The following is a 24,395-nucleotide window of genomic DNA, read 5'->3' on the forward strand; positions in this document are numbered from 1 at the left end:
TTCCTGTTTGATACCTAAATTATTTGTAAATGGTTTCTAAAGATACTTTCTAGCAAAAGTCCATTAAGACTAAAATGTCATATAAATCTATTTTTTAATCTTACTGGCTTGTGGGCAAATGAGTGTAAAATTACTAGAAGGAAATGCCATAAATCTCACGAGATTAAATGCTTGAGATCTCATCTTCGTGGACAGCTAGAATATTGAAAATGAACTGTAATGTGCAAAGGATAGTTTTGCCAACTTTGAAGTTGCATTTAACTGTGTTTAATGGTGATGTCAGTTTGTTTTGCCTTGATCTTAGTGGTATTTTGCAAATGGATCTAATGCTTATACAGTATCAGCACATTTTTATTGTCATAACCTACGATCATAGCATTCTGAAAACACAAATCACCTCTGTGTCAGTTTCAGATACATCGTCATTATTGAAAAGTTAGAAAGTAATGTGAAAATAGGACCCGAAAGTTGTAAATGGTCTGTCAAAGTTAAGTGTGTATAGCTCTCCTTATTTGCAGCAACAGCATTATTGAAGGCTTATTTTCCAGTAGTGACTGATAGGATAGGCATTTGTTGGCAGCTACCAACTGAGTTAAGAGCTTAGCTTTCCTTGGGCCCTTGACTCTCTCCAACCATTAACTGTCAGGAAATGGCTTTCCCATCTGTCACAACTGCTTATATCTAACTTACAGTTTCAAAAAATGTAATTAAGCTTTCGGCAACAGTGTCTCTTTGGTGTTGTACACAACTTGAGCAAATTCTTTCTTTAGTGCCCTTTACTTTTATTTATTATACCGAAGAAATTCTGTAGTGTAGATCAGGGCTTAATAATGAATAATCCCCACCCACGAGCAACATAGTTTTATACCGACCTAACTGCCAGTAGACAGTGCTACGTTGGCAGCAGGTGGATTAACTAAGATGACAGGAGAGTGCTCTTGGAACATCTTCACTAAAGCACTTCAGCAGCACAGCTGCCTGGGTGTAGTGTTAAGTGTAGACCTGCCCTTAGGGTACCCTTCACACAGCTTCATCAGCTAGGTACAATAGAGTAGAGTACACTGGGGTTGCATACTTCATAGTTTGTCTGCCAAATTTACTGCACACATCATGGGTTCCATGTATTCCTTAAGACCCTGTGTGCCATCTCCTTGTCCCCCTCTTTTGGAAACTTCCTGAAATTTCCCCACCCTTTCCCTCATGCTAGAGGTTCTGGGGGCCTCCACGTCAGGGTGCCCTATTCTCTCCATGCCAAGGTGTGTGTGCATGTCCCCATTCCTCATTTTGTCTTCACCAGTGCATGCCCCCCATACCTCTTTCTATCTGGGAGTGTCATCTGAGAGGATGAGCAGGAATATTGTTATGCTCAAAGATGTTAATGGATGCATCAATCAGTTTGATCTATTGGCATTTGCAAAGGAGCTTGATGCTGTGGCTGTGTTAATTAGATGGGAGGGGCTCTGTGTCCCCCATTTCCCCCTTTTTGCTCTGATTTTCTCCATAATTAATATGGCTCTAAGCATTGAAGCCTAAAATTTTCCCTGAGATTTTGAAATTGATCAGATGTGGTAGACAGAGAGATTCCTTTGAATTGAGTATAAGGTCTGTGGAATCTTGGCCAATAAATGCTAGAAATTTTAACTTCAAATTTCCTTTTTCATCTTTTGCATGAAATGTAATATAAAATGGCAGACTTTAAGAGGTTCTCACAATTTAGAATTGTCAACGTGTGTCTTTAGCCTTCCTATTGCTTAGTATGGAAATATGTTTCCATAACCTCCCTAAGGTGGAAGAATCTCCATCATTGGAGGCTTTAAAGAACTGGTCAGACAATCTTTACCTGTCAGGGATGGTCTAGATCAGTGGTCCCCAACCTTTTTGTCTGGCAGGCGCCAGACGAAGGACCGTGGTGGCGGTCGAGCATCCGCTGAAATGCCGCCGGATGCTCAACCGCCGGCCAGGACGCGGGCACATTTAGATGCCCCTGCGGATACCATGGTGCCCACGGGCACTGCGTTGGGGACCTCTGGTCTAGATGATAAGTCCTCTTGAGGTCCCTTCCAGTCCTACACTTCTATGATTCATGAACACTAAAGAGCCCTATTCCCAAAATAAGGCTATGTCTACACTAGAAATGCTACAGTGGCACTTAATACAGCGACAGAAGGGGTTTGTCCATTGCTATAGTAAATCCACTTCTCTGAGAGATGGTAACTGGGTTGACAAAAGAATTCTTCGTCCTACACTGGGTTAGGGTGACCAGATGTCCTGATTTTTGGGTCTCTTTGTCATATAGGCTCTTACTACCTCCCACCACTGTCCTGATTTTTCACATTTGTTGTCTGGTCACCCTACAATGGGGCTTAGGTCAGTTTAACTACATTGCACAGGGTGTGAAATTTTTCACAGTCCTGAGCAATGTAGTTAAGCCAACCTACCTTTGTCACATAGACCAGCCCTTGAGAAACTCTTAATACTGGAGTTTTAGCTTTGCACAAACAAGTCTCTTGACATGACATATCAGTTTTTGAGAGTAGTTGAGACAGGCTATAAGATAAACTTACAGGAAAGAAAACCCGTCTCTCTCTCTGCCCTTCCATTCACATACCTTTTCAGCCTCCTTTCCCCTTTGCATTTATTTGCCTAATGACCTAGTTAAGAGAATTTCTTTAATCGTCATAGCTCTTTATTAGGGATGGTAAAACCTAGTTTGGAAAAGTGGGTTGGGAGGACAAAACTGGCCTGTATTTTTGTTGCCAATTACTTTTTGTTTTTGTTTTTGTTTTTTCAAAAAAAAGATCCTTGTGTAGTTGTCTCCTTCTCAAATGACTCTTCCCATAGGCTCTAGCTGCCTCCCCTATAACGACTAATGGTCTAGTTAGTCTCTAGCTGGGAAGACTGACTTCAGATCTCATTCTCAAGTACTCCTTTTAGATGGGTAGTGATTGGAAAACTTCAGATACTAGTCCGTCTTGATGTATAATGTTGTAGGGGATTGTTAAACATAATTTCCCACACAAATGTTTCTTCAGTACTCCTTTCCCCTACCAATTATGGGAGTGCTACACTACGGCATCATTCCATTACTCTTACTCATTGTGGTCTTAATGTGAGATCCAAAATGTTAACGTCCATGAAGTATCAGAACTGCAGGTTCTGTTTGATTCATTTACCTTTTGGAAGATGCCTGTCATGGGGTGCACCACTCACCGCTGGGCTGGCGCTGCCTCCTGATCACTTTGGAAATTAGCTCAAAGCCAACGCCACTGTCTGCAGTTTGCACACCATTGTGCTGACTTGCCATCTACAGCCCCTCTCTTAGCCTCAGGAACCACCGTGTCCTCTTCATGACTCAGCCCTCCAGTTAGGTTGCTCTGTTTCTCCCCCCATTCCAGATGTGGGAGGTATCACTGTGTAATAGTCCAGCCACTTCTTCAGTGATGAGTGGGACTCACCCATTACTCTGGGTCCCAGACCAGGGACCTTGTAGATGGCAGCCTCCTGCTGGGCCTCTTTAAGTTCCTTCAGTGCTGCTACAATTCCCTGAGCTGCTTTCCCACAGCCCCAACACCTTCTTTGCCCTTACCTCTGGGCATTCTGCTACCCAGTCACAGCAGCCAGTCAGAAGCTCCCTCTTGCTCCCCCAGTCCTACCAAGAGCTTTTCTGTCCAAGGTGCTACCTTCCTGCAGCCTACTAGGGACACAGTCCTCATTCCTTGGGCTCCCTGCAGCAACCGTCCCGTCTCTGCTCTGCAGCTCCTCCTATATAGGCTGCTGGCCCCAGATTGGCTGTTCCCTGCAGCCCTGTCATAAGTAGATAGGTAAGGTAAGGGTTAAGTTTCTTTTACCTGGAAAGGGTAACCAAACACCTGACCAGAGGACCAATCAGAGAACTGGATTGTTTAAAGTCAGGGGCGGGAATTTGTATACTCGGGGTCTTTTTTGTTTTCTCGGCTGTGGGTAAACAAGGTTTCCTCCTAACTCCTTCTTATTTCAAATATTATACCAAAAGTCTGTGAGTACAAAGGAACCCCAAAGCAATTCGGCTATGAGGAGCTTTGTGTTGTACGAATAGATGTGGATGGCTGTGTCTTTTGTTGTTTTCTCGGCTGTGAGTTAACAAGCTTCCTCCTAACTGCATCTTATCTCCAAGTGTCTCCTACACATCTGTGAGTACAAAGGAACCCCAAACAATTCGGCTATGAGGAGCTTTGGGTTGTATTTACATGTATGTGGATTGGTTGGACTGGTTTAATTGGGCTATCTTTTAAATCAGACTGTTTCTTCATATTTTCTTATAAGCAAGAGCCTGTATTGAGTTTCTTAATGCAAGATTATTGTTTTATATTTTCTTTCTTTTTTTTTATAAACTTTTCTTTTAAAACGTGTGGAAGTTTCTTTTCCTAGGGAGGCAAAGGGAAGGGAAAAGCCAGGCTGTGGGCTATTTTCCTATTGCTTTCAGGGAAAGAGCAGGCTACGGGGAAAGAGAAAAAGAATCACCTCTGTATCAGGTATCTGTCTCCCTCACGGGAAGGCAGGCACGGGGAAAGGCAAAGCCAAGCTGTTGGTATTTTGCATCTCAATTGTCCTGAGGGTAGAGAACGCTTATCTCTTGGGAAGCAGAGAAACCGGTTTCTTGATACTCGCAGGCTAGACCAAGAGGCAAGCCTGGGAAGGAGGGGGGAAGGGGTTTTCTCCCCTGCTTTTAGCATCCAAGGGATTTGGAATCTGGGTGTCCCACCAAGGGAGGGTTGGGGACACCAGAGAGAGGAAAGGGGGGATCAGGCCCCATCAATTCCTGATCTGGTGGCAGCGAGAATATCCAAGCTGGTAGTGAACTTGGGGGAGTTTCAGGTAAGCCCCCAGATTTTGGACGCTAAAGTCCAGGTTTGGGACAGGTCCAGATTGTGGACGCTAAAGTCCAGGTCTGGGACAGGAGGCTATTACCACAAGCCCTTCTCTAATTAACTGAGCTCCATGGAGCCTCACTGTGCCACTTGGAGGACTCACCTCCACAGCTCCTTCTTGGGGATAGGATATGGTAGGACCCCGGGGTCTCCCTTAACCCCTTCCACTTCTGTGTAGAGTGGACACTACATCACAGTGGCTAAATCTTCCTTTCAGCAAAGCATACCTTAATGCAACTTCCTCAATTAAAAAGTGACTTTCTATACCCTGCAGATTGAAGAAATCAAACTCCTCCTCCCCCCACCACCACCGCAGCATGTGAAAGGGAAAGGATTTAAAACCTATGTGGGAAAACTAGCATGACATTCAAAGTCTTCTGGCTTTTAACAGGTTTTGTTTGAGAAAGTCAGGACCCAGCACTTGTGAATGAGGTGTATGAGCAACATTGATAAGATGATATAATCAACTAACACTAACAGCAGTAGTAGTAGAAAGGTGATTTGTTCAGTAGATAGAGCTGAACTACATTAAGGGTATGTCTATACTACCCGCCGAATCGGTGGGTAGTAATCGATTTATCAGGGATTGATTTATCACGTCGGCAGGAGGAGTAAGCAGTGTCAACGAGGGAGCTGCAGCAGTCGACTCACCGCTGTGAGGCCGGCCAGGTATGTCGAACTAAGATGCTTCAACTTCAGCTATGCGAATAGCATAGCTGAAGTTGCGTATCTTAGCTCGATCTCCCCCTCCACCCCCACCCCGCAGTGTAGACCAGCCCTAACACTCACTTAAGCTGCTTTAAAGTAAGTATTCGAAGTTCTAATATGCAGGATGCTACAAGCACAGTTTAGAACTAGAAAGCCAAAGAGTCTGGTCTCAGTTTTGGATATTGATGTGATCATTATGGACATATGTTCAGAGTTATAGTTGTAAGCACACTTTTTGTTAATGTGCATGGTTTGAGGGCCTAGTAGCTTACATTTGGCAGTATAGAAGAACCAACAGATAGCAGCTTCATGTGGTATGTGCACTTTGTGTTGTCTTGTCTTAGACAGCTGCTGTCTTACACAAACTACTAAAAAACTCCTGCAGCACACATTCAACAAAACTTTGAGCCTTGAATTTCCTTCTTTAAAACTGAATTTACCATTAGCCTGTTTACTTGTCTTACAATACCAAATTAATCTTGCTGCTGAGCTTGTTAAGCAAACGGCCATATTCTAGATTGTCCTTTATCTCTTTTTTCCAGGGTAATTGCAGTTTAATTAAGGTATGCAGGTGATGATACTTATGATACTAAGAGGCAACTTTTCCCATAACTACTGTGTTGGTAGATGGAACATCTCATGCTTTCATGTAGGGGATGGTGGTTGTACATATTGTTTTCCTTTTATGCAATTTTAGCAGTTAAATTTGTTTCTGGAGAAGTGGTCATGGAGATTGAGGCTATGATTTTCAAAGGAATAGTAATTCAATGGAATTTGGGTATCTAACTCAGCCGCCTTTGAAAATCACAGCCCGAAAGCCTAAACACTGAAACTTAAAATTTAGATCTCTTCATTCCAAGGGCCCAGGTTAGTCATACTAAGCTAGTTATCATGTCTCTTTTTTTTTTCAATACACAAGCTAAGGATACAAGCTAACTTTCTTCACCTGTAATACAAGATATATTGGAACAAGATATAACAAATAAACAATCTTACACCGGTTAATTTGCCTCTGAAATATGCAGCTCTCCTGCAAATACAAAAGATATATCTTCACTTACTCTTCTGTCTGTAACTGAATAAGACCTCTTCCACTGGAATACTGCCTCCAAAATAGTATGGGATAAACCTGACTCAACATTATCATTGGCCCTTTGAAAGCTGCACCTCAAGAACCCTTTGTGTCTGATGTGGAGGACTACTTGAATATTTCTTGCACAATAAGAGGTGTTTACTAGAAATCTTGTCCTTCACAGTTACTCTATGGAAGTTTACTGTATTCTCTTAGAATTCATATTTGCTAATTTGTCTGAACAAGTGACCTTTTAAAGTTGCAATTAAAAAGGGCATCCTTTTAGTGAAGGATTTAATGAATATGTTTTGATACTCAGGGTAATGGTATATTACTTGCACTTGTTTAATGCAATTAATATTAACTTGATAAACTTTGCCATCAACTGAAACGTCAAACCTTTGAAAGTATGTCTACAGTTAGACACTTGCAACTAGTCTGTGCCAGCTGACTTAAGCTCATGGGGTTCAGACTGCAGGACTCTTTAACTGCAGTGTAGATGTTCTGACATCAGCTGCAGCCCAAGCTCTGGGAGCCTCCCACCTCATAGGGTTTTAGAGCCTAGACTCCAGCCTGGACATCTATTCTGCAATTAAACAGTAGCCTGAGCCCTGTGAGCCCAAGTCAGCTGACGTGGGCCAGCTGCAGGCTTTTAATTGCAATGTAGACATACCCTAAGAATACAAAAATAACTTCTAATCAAGTTCTGCAAAACAGTGTAGCAGATAGGTAAAGCATTTAGTTTCTCAACTAGTAGTTCACCAAGCACTTGCTAACGGTCCATAGAGAACTGCTTGGACGTATGGTGCTCACTCCCTTTGCTGCCGCTTACTACATTGCATGAAAAGAACATTAATTACTTTCCTAATATTTTCCTAATTAACTGCTGTACTTGATTGCCTTGTGAAGCCCTCCCATTCACTGTCACATGAACCACCTCCCTTCCATTCACAATATCTCCTAAGATGGGTTATACAATATTGAAGCTTGAGAATCCCAGGGCTGGTCTACACTAGGGGAGGGCATCGATCTAAGATATGCAACTTCAGCTACGTGAATAACACGACTGAAGTCGAAGTATCTTAGATCGAATTACCTACCGTCCTCACGGAGTGGGATCAACGTCCGTGGCTCCCCATTGACTCCGCTACCACCGCTCGCTCCGGTGGAGTTCCGGAGTCGACAGGAGCGCGTTCGGGGATAGATATATCGCGTCTAGATGAGACGCGATATATCGATCATCGAGAAATCGATTGCTACCTGCTGATACGGCGGCTAATGAAGACGTAGCCTCAGTCTGTTTTGTGACAGTATATACAAATGTTACAATTAAACGCACATCTTTCAGAATTCACACAATCTTCAACTTGTCGGATTCTTCCTTGGTCAGATGACGGCATTTTTAAAAACTATTTTGTTTCTGAAAAATGACTCCCGCTCTCCCCCAAATCATTAGCTCCCCTTCTTAAATTATTTCTCATAACTAACTTTAGTACTTTATCCCTTTATTAAAAAGGAGTGAATAAGACCAAAGAGTGTTCTGATGAAATCAAGTTAAAATGCATATAGGTACATGTAATACCTCTATGTTCAATTAAACAATGTATCCTTTTAAGCAACTTTTATTATATATGATTAAGGCTATGATTTAGTTATGGGTATTTTTAGTAAATGTCATGGACAGGTCACGGGCAATAAACAAAAGTTCACAGCCAATGACCTGACTGTGACTTGTACTATATACCCCTCACTGAATCTTGGCAGGAGGAGGGGTGCTGCTCTGGGGGTCCCCCAGGCTAGCTGCACTGGCTGTTGCTCAGGTGCTCCCCAGGGCCAGTTGCCCAGGGCCGCCCGAGCAGCGGACGATGCGGCTGGCCCCAGGGATGCTGCAGCAAAGCTGGTGTGGCTGGCTGTGGGGCCACCTGAGTGGCGGCCAGTGTGGCAGTCCCCGGGGCTGCCTGAGCAGCTGGTCCCTGCGGCCAGCTGCTTGGGCGGCCTGGGGTCAGCTACACTGGCCAATGCAGAAGCCACAGAGGTCACAGAAAGTCACGGAATCCATGACTTCCATGACACATGAAGTCCTATATATGATACCCAAAGTACATAATGGTACTTCTGAAACCATAACAGCTGTGTTAACTTCAGTGCTCTTTTTATATTGACTCTCATGTAACACATGGACAGTACCAGGGGATCTTAAACATTTTTATTAGCTGTTTCAATGAATGGAGATTTTTGCAGTTTCTAATTTGCCAGGAGCTGCATACAGGTTTCCCTGTTTTCATCGCATATTATGCTTGGTGCACTCTTGACCAACTGCCACTACCATTGTAATGCCTGGGGTAGAACATATGACCTCCTTTGAGGTTCTCTATTTGCATGAGGTGTTCCAACATAATCACCCTTGTATGAGGGCCAAGATGATTTTGGTCAACATGTCTAATCTCAGCTGGTCCAAGAGCAGTAAGAACATGTAACTCAGTGTTAATGTTCTGCTGCCAGTGTTCAGTGGCAATTTTAGCTTATTCAGCTAAAAGGGTGTTTTGTAGTGAACATCTATATCATCACACTGGTTAACAAGAACTCAAAAATGCTGTCTCCTTAGGCATTCCAGCTCTTGGCCCACACACATGCCAATCCTAAAAAACTATAGCTTTAATAATATAAGAAAAGAAGTGTTATCAATGGTTACTAGATCATATACATACAAATGATTGCAAAGTCCTTAAATCAGGTTTGAAGCATTGGGAATAAACTGCTAGCTTGCAAAAGACTCTGGAATCACCCAAATAGATTTGGGGTCGTCAGTCCTTGTTTAGAGCTTTTTTTTGTTGTTAATCCAGACCAGAGAAATGAAGCAGGAAATGAAGACACATGTCTTCAAATGGAGATGTCTCAAGTGCCTTTTTATATCCTCGGACATGTGCATGGAATATTACAGTCTTAAATAAAGCCCACAACCCAGATGCATGGAAAATTATTGGCCCAAGATGAGTTCAGGGTCACATGAGCTGAGCATATATACCCTGATATGCTTTGACTCAGAGGCAGCCACTGCCCATATTCTTTCTGAGACATCTACAGGAAAGGCTTATTGGGAAGGATGAATTTCTTCAATGGCCCATTGTGAGCTGAGTGTCCTTAATTGACTATCAAAATAACTGTCTGGCCTCGATGTAAATTCTGTTGGGGGCGGGGTGTTTACCCAGGAATACAACATGTGTAAGATGCAAGTACATAGCCAATATTCATATCTTCAGATACAAAGATGATACTTGCATTTAGCCAGCATAATCGTATTTGATAGACTAACTTTTCCATTGACACCTTACATGATAGGCTTTGTATAAGATTTATGGAAATTGTGTAACAGTGGTAACAGTGATATAGATGGTTACCTTTCTTATACGCAGCATCACACTCAGCTTGAGCAAAAAATTAAAATTCATATAAAGTACTAATTATGCTATAGTATTTTTACCCAGTGGGGGAAAAAAAATTGAGCACATCTGGATTCAGCACGTTTGTGTGGGTCACAGGAAGGTAGAAAGAAGTCTTCAGGTAAGACGCATTTCAGCATTAAATGAAAAAATAAACTTCAAAGCGGCAACTAAATATGAAATTTCATGTTTGTACATTCTATTAAGTACTTGCTGTTGTCATTTGCTCTCATTCCCATTAACAAACCTATTAATCCTGAGTGAATTAGGTACATCTTAAAGACTGTGAATGGCTTGCCAACTACAAAACCAGTTTCTCCTCCCTTGGTTTTCACACCTCAACTGCTAGAACAGGGCCTCATCCTCCCTGACTGAACTAACCTCGTTATCTCTAGCTTGCTTGCATATATATACCTGGCCCTGGAAATTTCCACTACATGCATCTGATGAAGTGGGTATTCACCCACGAAAGCTCATGCTCCAAAATGTCTGTTAGTCTATAAGGTGCCACAGGATTCTTTGCTGCTAATTCACTATGCTAATGTCTTGCTTTTGGTTACTGCCTGTTAAGGAGCTCTCTGAGTACCTATAAATCTGGCACAGTAGTGGATCCTCATGAGAATTAAGTAAAGTAAACCAGTAAATGACCATAATTTCCTGAAGAAAATGATTTTTGGTTTCAATCATAAAATTGATAGCTTTTAGTCCTTAATTAATCAATGAGTTAATATACTTAAAACTGTGCTCATATTGGCTCTTACTGGGACCAGAAGAGAGGCTTGAAAAATACTTGCATGAAAACATCTATGACTTAGGCACAATAGCTGAGTAAGTTCAGTTATTATGGTCTGATATATATGGAGGGCAAATTAGATTTTATAATGTGGGGATCCAGTACATAATTTGTAAGCATTTATTATTTAAATTATTTTCATTGAAAACATGAATTGAATCTCTGTGTAAGGAAGAAGAGTCACTGGCTTTCACAACAGTTTCTTAATGTAAAATCCATAATGGCTGCTGCAGATTATCTGATTCACTTGTCACCTCTAGTAGGCAATATTCATTTGGGAAGGGAACATCCTGAAAACACTTTAACTGTGTAATGCTTAGTTGGAACCTTGGGATTGATATTCCAAGATAACATTTCTCAACCTTTTCAGGTTGCCAACACCTTAAATGAAGTAAATTTTCACATCTCCCTTACACTTGCTATCAGAGAGCAAAACAAAAAAAGTATCCATAATAAACCTGTATAATTTGGATGTGTTTAGAGACAAGTTGGCAGAGAATACTTACCGTTGAAAGGTGTATGTGTGGTGGTGGTGGGGGGTAATACTTTCTTTGGTTTAGATTATAATCTCTTCAATGCCTTGTGACCTGCCTGGTTGCCTTTTGTGACTCAGAACCATGAACCACTAATTGAGAAACACAGTTCAAAAACAGTAGCCATATCCCCAAGCTTATACACCCCATGGGATACAGCCATGAGGAAGTGTAGAAGAACCAATTCTTGGCAAAATCTGAAAAACATCCATAAGTAAACCGAATACGAGGCTCCTCATGCTCTGAGCTTCATGCGTCCTTCCTTCTCTACTCTCTTCTTGGAAACAAGATGCCATGCATAAAGCCAAATAGTTTGTTTACTTTCTAGTATTGCCAGTCCCAAACATTTAAAAATTCAAGAGTCAGGCCCTCAGTTATCCTAGAGGTGGGGCAGATGAGCTACTTTTGTCAGTGCTAGATTAAGACAGTGGCTGAAGGGAGCCTGGCCCAGCCTGTCTCTTTGACCTCCAGGAAGTGGGAAACTCCTTCCCCACATAATGCCTCAGAGAGGGATAGGATACAGTGCTGGAGATGCGTACTGGATCTGGGTGGTGTGAAAGAAAGGGGCAAGAAAAGCTTGCTCTGAACAATGGAGGTATGAGTGTTCTCCCAATTTCTCCCACCCTCCCCCACAAAAAAAAAGGCTGCAAAGATTTCTTATAATCGGAAAATGTTAGGCAAAAAGTATATGGGTTGATACCAGCTCCCCTTATAATAATGGGTAGGGTGTGGAAAATTGCGGAGAATGATTGGCACTCTTACGTGGCAGAAAACATTAATGGATTTGTCTGTCTGAAAAGTAAAGTATATTTTTACTTATAGTTGCTAAATTTAGTGTTCCCTATAACTGCTGTGTCTTGAAAGCTTCAAAAAAATTGCCTTAATGTTACAAATGAAATTGAACTGACTTAACAGATAAGTGGAAAGCACTCCCATTCATCTCTGGGTTTTGTGGCATTTATCTACTGTTACATCTGTGCTCTGTGGATTTGTAACCATGCATAGTTCAATCTTTTATTGAATGTTATGTGTTAGCATGGTTGATGTATGGAACTATGATGGGAAGTGCTTTTATGTTGGGGAGAGAAGGAGAGAGAAACAATGAAACAAAGTGAAATAGCAATGAAACATGACAATTGTGAAGCATGCACTTGTTGAGGCAGTGTACTTGATAAGGAGCTGTGAAGTGCAGGAGAAGCTCAAATGGGCATTTTTTATTCATTTATTTTTAATGCTGAAGCTTATTCTGCCAAAAGAGAGCATCCTCCAGTTAATGAAAATTTATTCTTCAAATCTAACTTTAAACACCATTTGAATACACAAAACATTTGAGTTGAACAAACTTTTCCTAGAGCGTCTGAATTAATAATAAAAAAAAATTTCTGTGTTAGGCTGGGGAATTAATTGGCTCTTTTTCACAGTGTGCCTCTTGTATTACTTTTGCCAGATAATATGCTGGAGAACTCTGTACTTTTTAATCTTGTTTTAACATGGTAGGTAATAGGGCTGTGCAAACCAGCCCAAACAATTTGAAGTCTTGCCCGTCTTGTTGGCAAACAACTTAAATTTTTAACAATTTACTAGTTTTTAAATTTTGATAAATCTCAATCAGTGGATTGCTTGAAACACTGTTTCATATGCACTGTTCAATGCATTATTACCTTGGTTGATCACTTTGATCATATGGTACTTCTGTTCCTCTAAAAGACAACAGTCGGGGATTATACTGTGACTGAAAACATTGTAGCCTGAGAGAGGCTAGCCTTCACTTTTCTCATCCAATTAAAATGGGCAGTATCTGCCCTGGTCTATTCTACAGACTTATGTCAGTATAACTGCATTGCTCAGAGGTGTGGAAAATCCCTGCCCCTGAGTAACAGATTGACTTAACTCCCTGTGTAGACATCACTATGTCAACTGGAGGGCTTCTCCCATAAATATAGCTACTGCTTCTAGGGGTGGTGAAGTGCCTATGCTGATGGAAGTAGCTCTCCTGTCAACAAAGGTAGTGTTTTCACTAAGCGCTACACACTGCACTGCTATGACTCCCCTTCTTCCAAGGTCACCTTACCTTCTACAGCACACTTTGAGCAGAGGAAAAGTCCTAGAGTTCTTCAGGGAAAGAGCACCCAGTCCTTTCCTCCTGCTGCTGCTGTTCTGGGGGTGGCTGCTCTACCTCCTGGTAAATGTTTCCTCTATCAAGGCCTCCAGGTCACACTTGTGAAGAGCCCAGTATTTTAAGGTGCCCACTCTACCCTCATAGTTACCTGCCTTTCAAAGGGTTGTATGGCTAAGGTCCCTACCCCATCAGAAGTGAACACTTCTGTCAGGTATGTCAATTTTAGGATGGCTGCTGCACTGCTTCTTCCTGAAATTTATTTTTGTAAGGAACCCAACAAAATCCTAGACTTTTTTTTCACAAAACTTATGTAAAGAAAACTTTACTCCTGTGAAGATTTGCAAAAACCAAACACAAAAGGTACATATATAGCAAATAGGTATTTGGTTTCTAAATCACTGCAGTGTTGGCAAATAGCTGGGATAACAGTTGGAAACCTGTGGCAGTGAAAATACAGCATGTCCCTAAACTCAAATCACATGTAACTCTCTGCATGGTGTCCAGATTGATTTGTAGTCTTCTGTCATGTTTCTTGTTATTAATATATGCCTATCTTGCCCACCTCTTCCTGCCCACAAACCTACACACTCCTACTCTATTAAACAACTCTTGGACACTGGAAATAAAGTGAAGTTGCATTATGTGGGGTATGTATCTCATTCATTCAAACATCTTCCACAAACGTGCAGTTGTGCATTATCTCAAATTTCAGTGTGAGCTCTTGGTCATCTAGTGACTATTATGGCACTTCCACTTCTCACTAATCACTTGTGTTCAAGAGTGAACTTCAGGATGTACTCACCATACCTTAAATTTTTTTCTGATTGCTCCTGTAGTGTCAAATCTGCAACCCTAGAAAATTATTATGACCTTAGCGTAAGATTTACACCAAGTCAACTAATGCAACTTCCAAAGGTTACTTTTTGTCATAGACATCCAGAACTCTAGTACTAGGATCCTCTCTTAAATCCAAATTACAAACTGGCTGAACAGGAATTCATGTGGCTATTCACTAAAGGCGTGGGGGTTTTCTTTGACTTCCTCTGTTTTATTAAACAGTATGTATCATCCAAAATACTTGAGGTGGCAGTTTTAAACACCATGTCCAAGGAAATGTATGGATGCTTTTGATAATATGCAAGTGAAGACCACTTCTTTACCTAAAAAGAGACAAATGAATACTCTAGACCATTCAAATAATGAAGCTGGATGGGTGTTAAAAGTAATGGAAAAACCAAAACAATGGATCATTTGAAACGCTTTGCTATGATGCTCTTAAATTAAATAATCCTTGTTAGCAATGACTGCTTTACAGTTATATCTCTCACCACCATGCTATAAACAGAGATCAGAGTTCTGCATGCAGCTGTACCAGTGATGTTGTTATCCACTGGCTCTCTGCCTGATACTTTGTATTGTTTTAATGACAGTAACCATCACTACTTATCCTTCCCTCAAAATACACAACTATGCCAGGCAAATATATTCAGTGGCTTGCAGCTGACATGATACTGAAAAAAAATTGAAATGTTTAGCTTGGATTGCCAAAGGAAAGGGCTATTTTGTAACTTAGGAGGAATAAAGACAGATTTAAAAGAACCCTAATGCTGGTAAATGCTACTTTAAGAAGCAAGTTGTCATGTGAAATCAAGGTCAGTTGCAAGCAATAATCAGGAATTTTTGTCCATTTGGGGCAACTATGCAGTGTTGTAGCCAGATCAGTCCCAGGATATTAGAAAGACAAGGTGGATGAGGTAGTATATTTTAGTGGACCAATTTCTGCTGGTGAGAGAGACAAGATTTCAATCTTACACAGAGATCTCCTTCAGGTGAGTTTGTGGTAATGTCTGTCTGAAGGTAAAAAGCACTGTTTTACCGCGTTCTGTCTGAATTCATGTTACATCAGGTTGCGTTATATCGGGGTAGAGTGTACTTAGTGATTGGGCCAGTAGTACACTTATAACCCCCATGCTGCTGTTACACACTCTGCCAAGAGCACAAATTTTGGGGGAAAGAAGGTATTTAAATCAAGCATACTTTCTATACAGTCATTCAGTTTCTCATTTTCTGTGCTAAACTGTGTGTGTGTGTGTGTGTGTGTGAGGGCACAAGTCACCAGCCAACAACTATGTCTCGTCAAAGATTACACCTGTCAGTTCTGTGGGAAAATCTGCAGGGCATGAATTGGGCTCCTCAGCTACTTAAAAAGCCACTAGTGAACCCCCTTGACAGACGACATCCTCACATTGAGGGATAGCCAAAGAAGATATAAAATTCTTGCTTCTAGTTAATCCAAGATTATAGTATCCTTTTAGCTAGGTCTCTGTTTAAATAGCTTAGATAAGCCTTTAATTTTCTTTAATAAGCCTTGAGACTGCATGGAAATGAAACCTTATACAACAGTCTCGAGTGGTCAGCCTTCACTATCTGAACTATACTTTGCTGCCATGACTCAAATGTACTACTGGATTTTTCCCTTATCAATCATACTACTTGTATGCAGATGGTGTATAGTACAGGGCTTGTTCAGCTGGTCATGCTACCAATGAAAAAATGCATGTGTGTATGGGGGAGATGTATGTGCCCTTTTGCTCTGAGTTGTGAACATTTATATACAAATCTGCTGTGGTGGAATTCATAAGTAGAGATACTGGAATGCAAATCAGAAGTTCAAAGTACCTTTTATATGGGTGGGGGAGAGAGCAATTTAGTTTTGTTAAACTGGATTAGTGGAAACATTTAAGAAACATTCTGTATTCTCTAAAATATTGTTTTCCATTCTCGATGCTGCCTGCAGCTATCTCATAATATTGTATTTCTGCTCTATTCTTTAGAATGTAGCCTAGCATACTATGGGTTTCAAAAATCCTGGATTGACAGGCTAAAGCGGTCATGTAACAGTGAGCATAACTAGCAACACAGTACTCCATTGCTGAAAGTACACAAGAATGTATGTTCTAAATTCAGTTTTCTCCTATTTCATTTCTTCTTGGGAAACATAAAGCGTTTACACACTCGTTGCCAGGTGTGGTATAGTGGTAATGCATTGGTTGCTGGTAAACTGCATATTAGCTGCTGGAAAATGTATCTTAAATGATTCATAGACTGTTACCAATGATTTCTTAGGGGACAAAAGGCTAATAAGGGTACACTGGAAGGGCAGCATACAGAAGCTTGTCCAACTAGCATTTTGATGATATTGTGGAGAAATCACTTTTCTCTTGTCTGTTATCTCCGTGTAAGTAATGTGTTAAATAGGTATTCATCTTTTGGGACACAGGACTGTAACACTTCCGTTTATACAATGGAAATCATAAATAGTTGAGTTTGAACTGACATATTACTCTGAGGAATCCAGTAGTGAAATAAGATCCCATTAAGTGAAGTGGTAAATCCAATTAAAATCTTCACAGGGCACTCCAGTCTCTGTAGTGAGAAACATGGATCATGATAAATTTTCTGTTGTGAACCACTGTCATTTTTAACTGTAAATGGAAGTGCTTTCCCCCTTTCTCTCTGATTTTAGGGCCCCATCAATACTTACAGAGCTGCAGCAGTCTGTGTGGTGAAGATGTTATATGCCAATGGGGAAGAGCTCTCCCGTTGGCATAAAAAACCAACCACCTGAGCAGCATAAGCTGTATCGGTAGAAGCTCTCCCGCTGACATAGTACTGTGCACACGAGCGCTAATGTCAGCATAACTTACATTGCTCAGGGGTGTGCATATTCCACTCCCCTCCCCCTAAGCCCTGTAAATTTTACCAACGTAGGCTATGTCTACACTGACATCTAACTCTAAACTTAACCCTCAGCCTGAGAGGCACTGAATTGTCAATGTAATACTTTCCAAGAACTCTAACAGACAGCAGATTGCCTCTTTAGGCAGCCTTAGAGGTGGCACTTATTTTACAAGTAAATTATATTTTGTATCATAATCCTGCTCTGTGGAATTTCCACTGCTATCTTTAGTACCTATAATGTAGACAAGCACTGTGAAATTATGATTGGATTTAACAAGTCAAATTACTGATGCTTTTTTTTTAAAATCTTCAGTAACCACTTCTGCAGCCTGTGAGAAATTGGAGAGAGACAGGAATGAATTACAAGCTGCTTATGAAGGGTTCGTGCAGAAGCTAAATCAGCAACACCAAAATGATCTGACAGAGCTGGAGGAAAGACTTAAACAATTTTACACTGGAGAGTGTGAGAAACTACAGAGTATCTGTATTGAAGAAGCTGAAAAATATAAAGCGCAACTCCAAGAGCAGGTCTGTGGTATTTGAACTAGAAGAGTTCTCTGGGGCTTTTGAAGTTCCTTTAAGAGATATTAGTAACCCAGCTACATCATTTCATCTTGTACAATTTAACAGAAGCAGCAAATGTGCTTTACCAATAATTAATTCCTTTCTATGGTAAATAAGTTTTTCAAAACAATCACGTTTTTATTCCATTAATGTTACCACTTAGATGATTTACCTTCATCTAAGATTAAACTCAACTTGATCTTGTTAACAAAATGTGTCTCTAAAATGTTTTCTAATGCTTAAATATTAATGAAGTACTTAAAATACATAGGATAACTAGAAATATGTTAAATTCAATATCGGGCGTTTGTAGCCTTAATGGTCATTTAAAGATTAAAGCTCTGAGATGCAGTAAAACTGATCTAGTGTCATCTGAACTACGTATATTTTCAAGCTGGCAAAAGTATCTAAGCCTGCTAAACACCTCACTGCTTTGATCAAATGTCAGGTCAGTCTTACCTACAAAGCAATGCACATGGTTTAGTTCCTGCTATCTTAGACTATTTATCTCTGCTTTTAACTCAGGTTAGCAGCTCAAATTCACCCCCAGGCTCTATTATAGGTTTAACTTGAGCTACCAACCTGACTAAAAAGTTGTGCTCTCCATGCTATTTTAATCCAAGTTAAGAACACACTTTTTTGCATTGTAGACATGCCCCTAGTGCTACATACACCATTTTATATGCTGTTGCAACAGTTGAGAATAGCTGGGACATTCTAGTTCAGTTACCTGATTTGATTTGGCAACTGAAGTTGGGGCTATTCTAAGTGAGGGGCCTGTTGGCATCGGAATTTCGTTGCTCTGTTTGGTCTGACAGTTCTTCACATTCATGGCACCTTCCAAGGTTGATTTTAGTTAGGCTTTGTTTAAAGAAGGTTCCCTTAAGAAGACATGTTTTTATTTACTTGGTGACGGGGGAGGGGGAAGGTATTAGATGACTTTTTTTTTTTCTAATGGAGGATTACATAGTTGGATATGAGAGATCGTAACTTACTATCATATTGCAGGTGGACAACTTAAATATTACACATGAAAACTTCAAGTTAGAACTCGAAAACAGCCATGCAGAAAAAATAGAAGAGCTGAAAAAGAAATATGAATCATCTCTTTCAGGCAAGTGCTTTGTGTTCCTTCATGAAGTGGAACATACGCTACCAAATAATTCTTTAACGGTGCTGTATGGTAAGAAAAGTCAAATGATTTTTATTGTTTTGAGAGCAAACATATCCATTCAATATCCACTGTTATTGATAATAAACAACCTTTGAAACTGTTAATCATCTGAAGTTCTCATTTTGGAACTCCATAATCTTAGTGATTCCTATATGTAAAATAAATCTCATTGAGTTAAAAATTAGGGTGAGATTTGAAAGCAGTCTAAAAGATTTAGAGACACATTTTCCAATTCTTTAATGAAAGTGGTGTCTAAATTTTCTAGGCTGCTTTCAAAATCTCAGGTTCAGTAACTTAATCATTCTATAGTTTTTGTTGCTAAGCGCTAAGGAGCCCCATAAAATTGGCTTTCCTTAAAATCCAGATAAAGTGAAGACAGATAGTTATTCTCTGACCCAGAGAGGCCTCTTTGGCTGAGCATTATTCTCCCTAGTAGCTCAGAAACTATGTCTGGAATTCAGTTTTTCTGAGGGGGAAATAAATGTCTGGTCAGTATTTGGAAATTCTTTAAGATAAGCTGCAATACTAAGTAGTTTTGAGCCTTAACTTAGTCCTTAAAAGACAATGTGTGTTTCATCCCTTAACCCATTTTATAATGGCTCAATTTTACATACATTGGAATCAGTGATAAAACTCCCATTGAGTGCAAAGGGAGCAGGAACAAGCCAAAAGAATCTTTGAACCATTTTATACTTCTGTAAAATATTGTAATGAGCCTCTTCCTTTAGGAGTTCCTCATAGACAAATGTTTCCATTACAACTTTGGCTTTTTGTTTCAGATATGCATATTTAGTTGAGTGCCAACAATGTGCTCAGCTATATGCAATGAAAAGCTATTGGAACTGCATACACTAAATACTTTCAAAGCTGATATTTTAGTGAGCAAACTTTTATATAGTGTAACAGAGGTGGGGGACCAGTCTATAAATGCCTAGAAGGCAAATAACTTGGACATGTCATCTGTTTTCAAGCCAGAGTAATGATGATTAATATTACTAGCTCGATTCAACATTCTTGCTATTGACTGAGTGCATATATCACCTTTCAACTATGAATTCTCTAAAATATGGTTCACTTGTTATGCAATGTTTTAACAATCTGGTATTTATTTCAGAGCTCAAGAATGTCCATGAATTGGAAAGGAATTCATTTGAAAACTCATTTAAAGAGAAACAGGAATCATTAGAGGTTTGTTATGGGTGTGATTTACAAGACTTTACAACAATTTCAAAACCAGGGGACAGATGTTTTTGAGGAGAGACGTACCCAATTTCTAGCCTCACTCTTACACTGTGTTTGTTTCAGAAAAGAATTGATGAATTAAAAAGGGAAAATGATTCTTTAAACGAAAAGTTGGAAGAGCAAAAACAAATAGCCAAAGAAAAAGCAAATCTTGTAAGTATTGAGCTTAATTTTTTAATTCTCAAATGCCCAGCATGATCAAGTCTATTTTACCTTGTATACAGTAACTGAATTTATACACTTTTCAAGGAATTTATGTTGCTGTTTGTTACATGGTTCCATCTCTCTGGATGGATCTTGAAACATACTAAATTGGTTTAGTTTCCAAAGTTAATGAAAATATATATGGGATTTTTATAATTCTTTTTTTGGGGGAAAAGGTAGTCCTAAGGGTTGTTTACAGGTAGGGTCACTATCAAGTCTTCAGTTAGTAGCAAAGGTACATATGCCAATAGAAATACTTGAAATTAGATGGATACATGGATAGTAATCAAAATGTAACACATTCAAAGGTACACAATTATTGAATAACAATTTGTACACAAGTAGCACTAGGTGTTCTAGTTCCTACAAAGTTGACTGTCAGAATTATGAACTGTTTTGTATAAGTAGGACCACCGTATACATCTTCTAGCTTAAGGTCCAACCTGCTTGACCATTCCTAAAAGTACTGAGTAACTGGTTGTGATGGGTTAAACCCCCTTCTGGGATGCCAGTTGATGTACTGGGGTTTCACTGAGCCCCTCGTGCTCCACCAGTCTGGATTCCCTCTCCCTGTTTTGCTGAATTAGGCTCTCCAGCTTCCTGCAGCGCACACACACAGGTAGGGCCACACCCAGCTGCAGACACAGACTGATGTCAGCTCTGTGTGAGAGGATTCACCCAGCACTGACATGCACACCCCCTTTGGGGAATAAACCCAAAATAGTACTGTCTTGTGCTGTATAGAAAGATCTGCACAGCACAAGCTCATAAAAATTCACCCACTCACTGAAGAGAGAGATGCACAACTTCTTGCTCCCCTGCTCCGCCAGTTAGAAATTGCACAAACTGTGTTTAATAATAAACAAAACAAATTTATTAACTACAAAAGGCCAATTTTAAGTGATTATAGGGGATAGCAAACAGAACAAAGCAGATTACTGAGCAAATAAAACAGAACACACATACTAAGCTTAAGATCTTAGAGACAGGTTTCAAGAAGTAATTTCTCACCCTAAATGTAATTTTAGGCAAGCTACAGAGTTCCTGTAGCTTAGAGTTCCAGTTATTTCTTCTTACAGACTGGATCCTTGTCTCATGTCTACACTGGCACTTGATTGACTAAACTTTTGTCTTTCAGAGGTGTTAAACCCACCCCCAAAAGACCCAAGCTTTGCCGCGACAAGTGCCAGTGTGAACAGTGCGGTGTCGGCAGGAGAGCCAACAAACAGCAGTTACACTGCCTGACTTTTAGTGGCACGGCTGTAGTGACACAGCCATGTCACTAAAAGCTGTGTAGTGTAGACAAGTCCTCAGTCTGGACTGACCCCAGTCTTTCCACTCAAGTTAGTTCCTTTGTCCCTTCAGGTACTTTCAGCAGTCTTTCTTCTTGGGTAGGTAATGGAGGAGAGTAGATCAGTCCCCTCCCCAGCCTTAAGCGTTTACCTAAGGCAGGAAACCTTTGTTTATCTCCATCCCCCTACAGATGAAAAGTACCAGCAGTGTCCAAGGTGATATTTTGTATCAGGTGATCTTATCACCTGACCTTGTAGTGTCACAGCTACATCCCAGGATGCCTCTCAGAGGGAGAGGGATTAGTATCTTCAGTCTTATTGTTTCTTCCTAATGGCCCATCAAGGCTGTGCTGGCCGGTTGTCTGGCGGGTGTCTACCAAATACACACACAGTTGTAATTGTTACATAGTCAATATTCCTAACTTTAGATACAGAAATGATACATGGGTACAAATTGGATAATCACATTCATTAAATTGTAGCCTTTCCAATGATACCTTACATGAGTCATCTTGCATAAAGTATCTCTTAATTATGCCATATTCATATCATAACCATATTTCTATGATGAATATGGGGTGCAATGTCACACTGGAGTTCCCTGAAGTGGTCATGAGATTGACTGACTGAAAATAAAGACTTGTTCAACGTTCTAATATTCTTGTAACTTACTCATTGCATGAGTTGTTTTGGGTTTTTTTTTTTTTTTGTTAGCTATAGTATTGCAATGTATGTCCTAGAAGCTACAGAGTTAAATAAGTGTCCCTTGCTTGATCAGAAGGACAGCAACCAGAGCACGGTGAAGCGGGTTTTATCAAGCAGTTAACTTGAATATTAAAGGTTGAAATGTTTCTAAACTAGAGAAAACATTACTGTTGGAGGAACAAGTTAAATTTAATATCAAGATATGAAAACATCAAGCATACTTAAAGCGATCTTGTACTTATGGTTGAATTCTAAATACAAAAATGTATACAAAAGTCTCATTACAGACAATATAAAATATCTCCAAGAAAGGCAGTCTTGTTAAGAATTTTCTGAGTAAAGCTACTACAAGAATGAACCTTTAAGAGCTCATTCTTTGAGAAGTATTTAAGCATTGCTTAATGATCATGTCTGTGATGAAATACACAACCATGATATATCAGTATCTTTCCTTTGCCCTTTCCCCTGTGGCTGGTGTCATCATCTGTGATGTTCCTGTTATAAGAAGTGTGCTCTGAATAAGATTTTTTCCTGCAGTGGGATAGGCATGTTTATCAATATTTTCAACTTGGCCTATGGTCCTTTCTTCTTAGAAGACCAATTCAGACTCCAGGTTTTTCAGGCTACGCTAATGGTGGTAGCAAACTATCAATTTGTCTGCTTCTTGCTATTTGTAACAGGCCTGCTTCTGAAGGTTTTACACAATTGTATGCATGTGAATATGCTGTGTTCCGGCAGCTACTGATGTACGTGCATCCATAGTTCATTTATAGACACAGAATAGAGACTTCTAGTCAATGGATAGTCTCCTATCTCTAGTGTTTGGCTTTTTGCAAAGTTTTGTCTGTCCTGGTTAAGATTTACTTTGAACATGAAAGCTAAAAATAAGGTTAAAGGGCCAGATGCTGCCCTCCCTTTACACATTGTTCAGGAGTCCACAGGACTAGAAAAGTATGGTGAGAGAAGACCTGAAATCAGTTTGAGGGGAGTGAAGCCCAAGCAACATGCATCCTAGCAAGACAAGTAAATCATAGAGAAACAGTGTTGTGGAAGAGTCAGAGTCAGTAAGTCGGAGGAGGATTTTCTATGAATTTTTCTCTTGCAAAGTGCAGAAATACTGCTGGTTTTATCTAGTGGAAATCAGTGTCACTTACAGCATTTATTTCCTTCCTTCCCTCTCTTGCTCTGCCTCCTACCACTGCAGTCGGAGGAACCAATCATGGCACATTTCCTGAGCTGTGTTGTAACTGAAATCAATATATTTGAAAACATAGAAAACATCCAAAAATATTTTAAATAAATGGTATATTATTATTAACAGTGTGATAATCGCGATTAAGTTTTTTTAATCGGTTGACAGCCCTAAAAATAACCCCTTACAGATCCACATCACTTACTAACCAGTAAATATTAAGCTTGCTATAGCAGATACAAGTCATACCATGGGGCAAAGACTGTGTTCATATAGATTAAGAATATGCAACTGTATGTTATGCGGCCAGAAGTAGTATGAAAGCTGCATAGTGGAATTATAAAGTGCTGCTTTCAAACTGGAAACTCTGAGGATTAACTACATGTAAAATTCAAAGGTTTGAAGTTCAGCTTTTGAGTTACTCATATGCAAGAAAAGTTGTTTGAGCTCTTCAAGGAGGGTAGAAACAAAATATCCGAGTGACTCTGTGTGCATGCATGTATACATATAAATACAAATAAATATAATTAACCTCCTCTTGGGCTTAGTTATGACTAAGAGGAAATAGGAGGTTTCTGGAATTCTTGGCAGCCTTATCTATTAGGGGGCCTCAGGACTACTGTAAAATGAATCAATTTTATGCCAGCAATAATCTATCAATTTGATCCACAAGGGTTTTTATCATTTATACAAAAGCAAAATGATCTTC

At 40.0% G+C, this 24,395-nt stretch overlaps 1 protein-coding gene across 5 annotated transcripts in view; it reads left to right on the top strand.

Annotated features, from left to right (window-relative positions):
- The window catches only part of MTUS1 (microtubule associated scaffold protein 1), a 199,851-nt gene that overhangs the window by 166,153 nt on the left and 9,303 nt on the right, over window positions 1-24,395 (top strand). For all 5 annotated transcript variants that reach the window (XM_032798203.2, XM_032798200.2, XM_075066429.1 and 2 more), the window contains 4 exons: window positions 17,627-17,841; window positions 18,886-18,991; window positions 20,166-20,239; window positions 20,357-20,446. In XM_032798203.2, coding sequence (XP_032654094.1) covers window positions 17,627-17,841; window positions 18,886-18,991; window positions 20,166-20,239; window positions 20,357-20,446 — 485 coding nt within the window. The remainder of the gene's footprint in view (window positions 1-17,626; window positions 17,842-18,885; window positions 18,992-20,165; window positions 20,240-20,356; window positions 20,447-24,395) is intronic.

Source organism: Chelonoidis abingdonii, chromosome 5 (genome assembly GCF_003597395.2).
Source record: "Chelonoidis abingdonii isolate Lonesome George chromosome 5, CheloAbing_2.0, whole genome shotgun sequence".
NCBI classification, from domain to species: domain Eukaryota; kingdom Metazoa; phylum Chordata; order Testudines; family Testudinidae; genus Chelonoidis; species Chelonoidis abingdonii.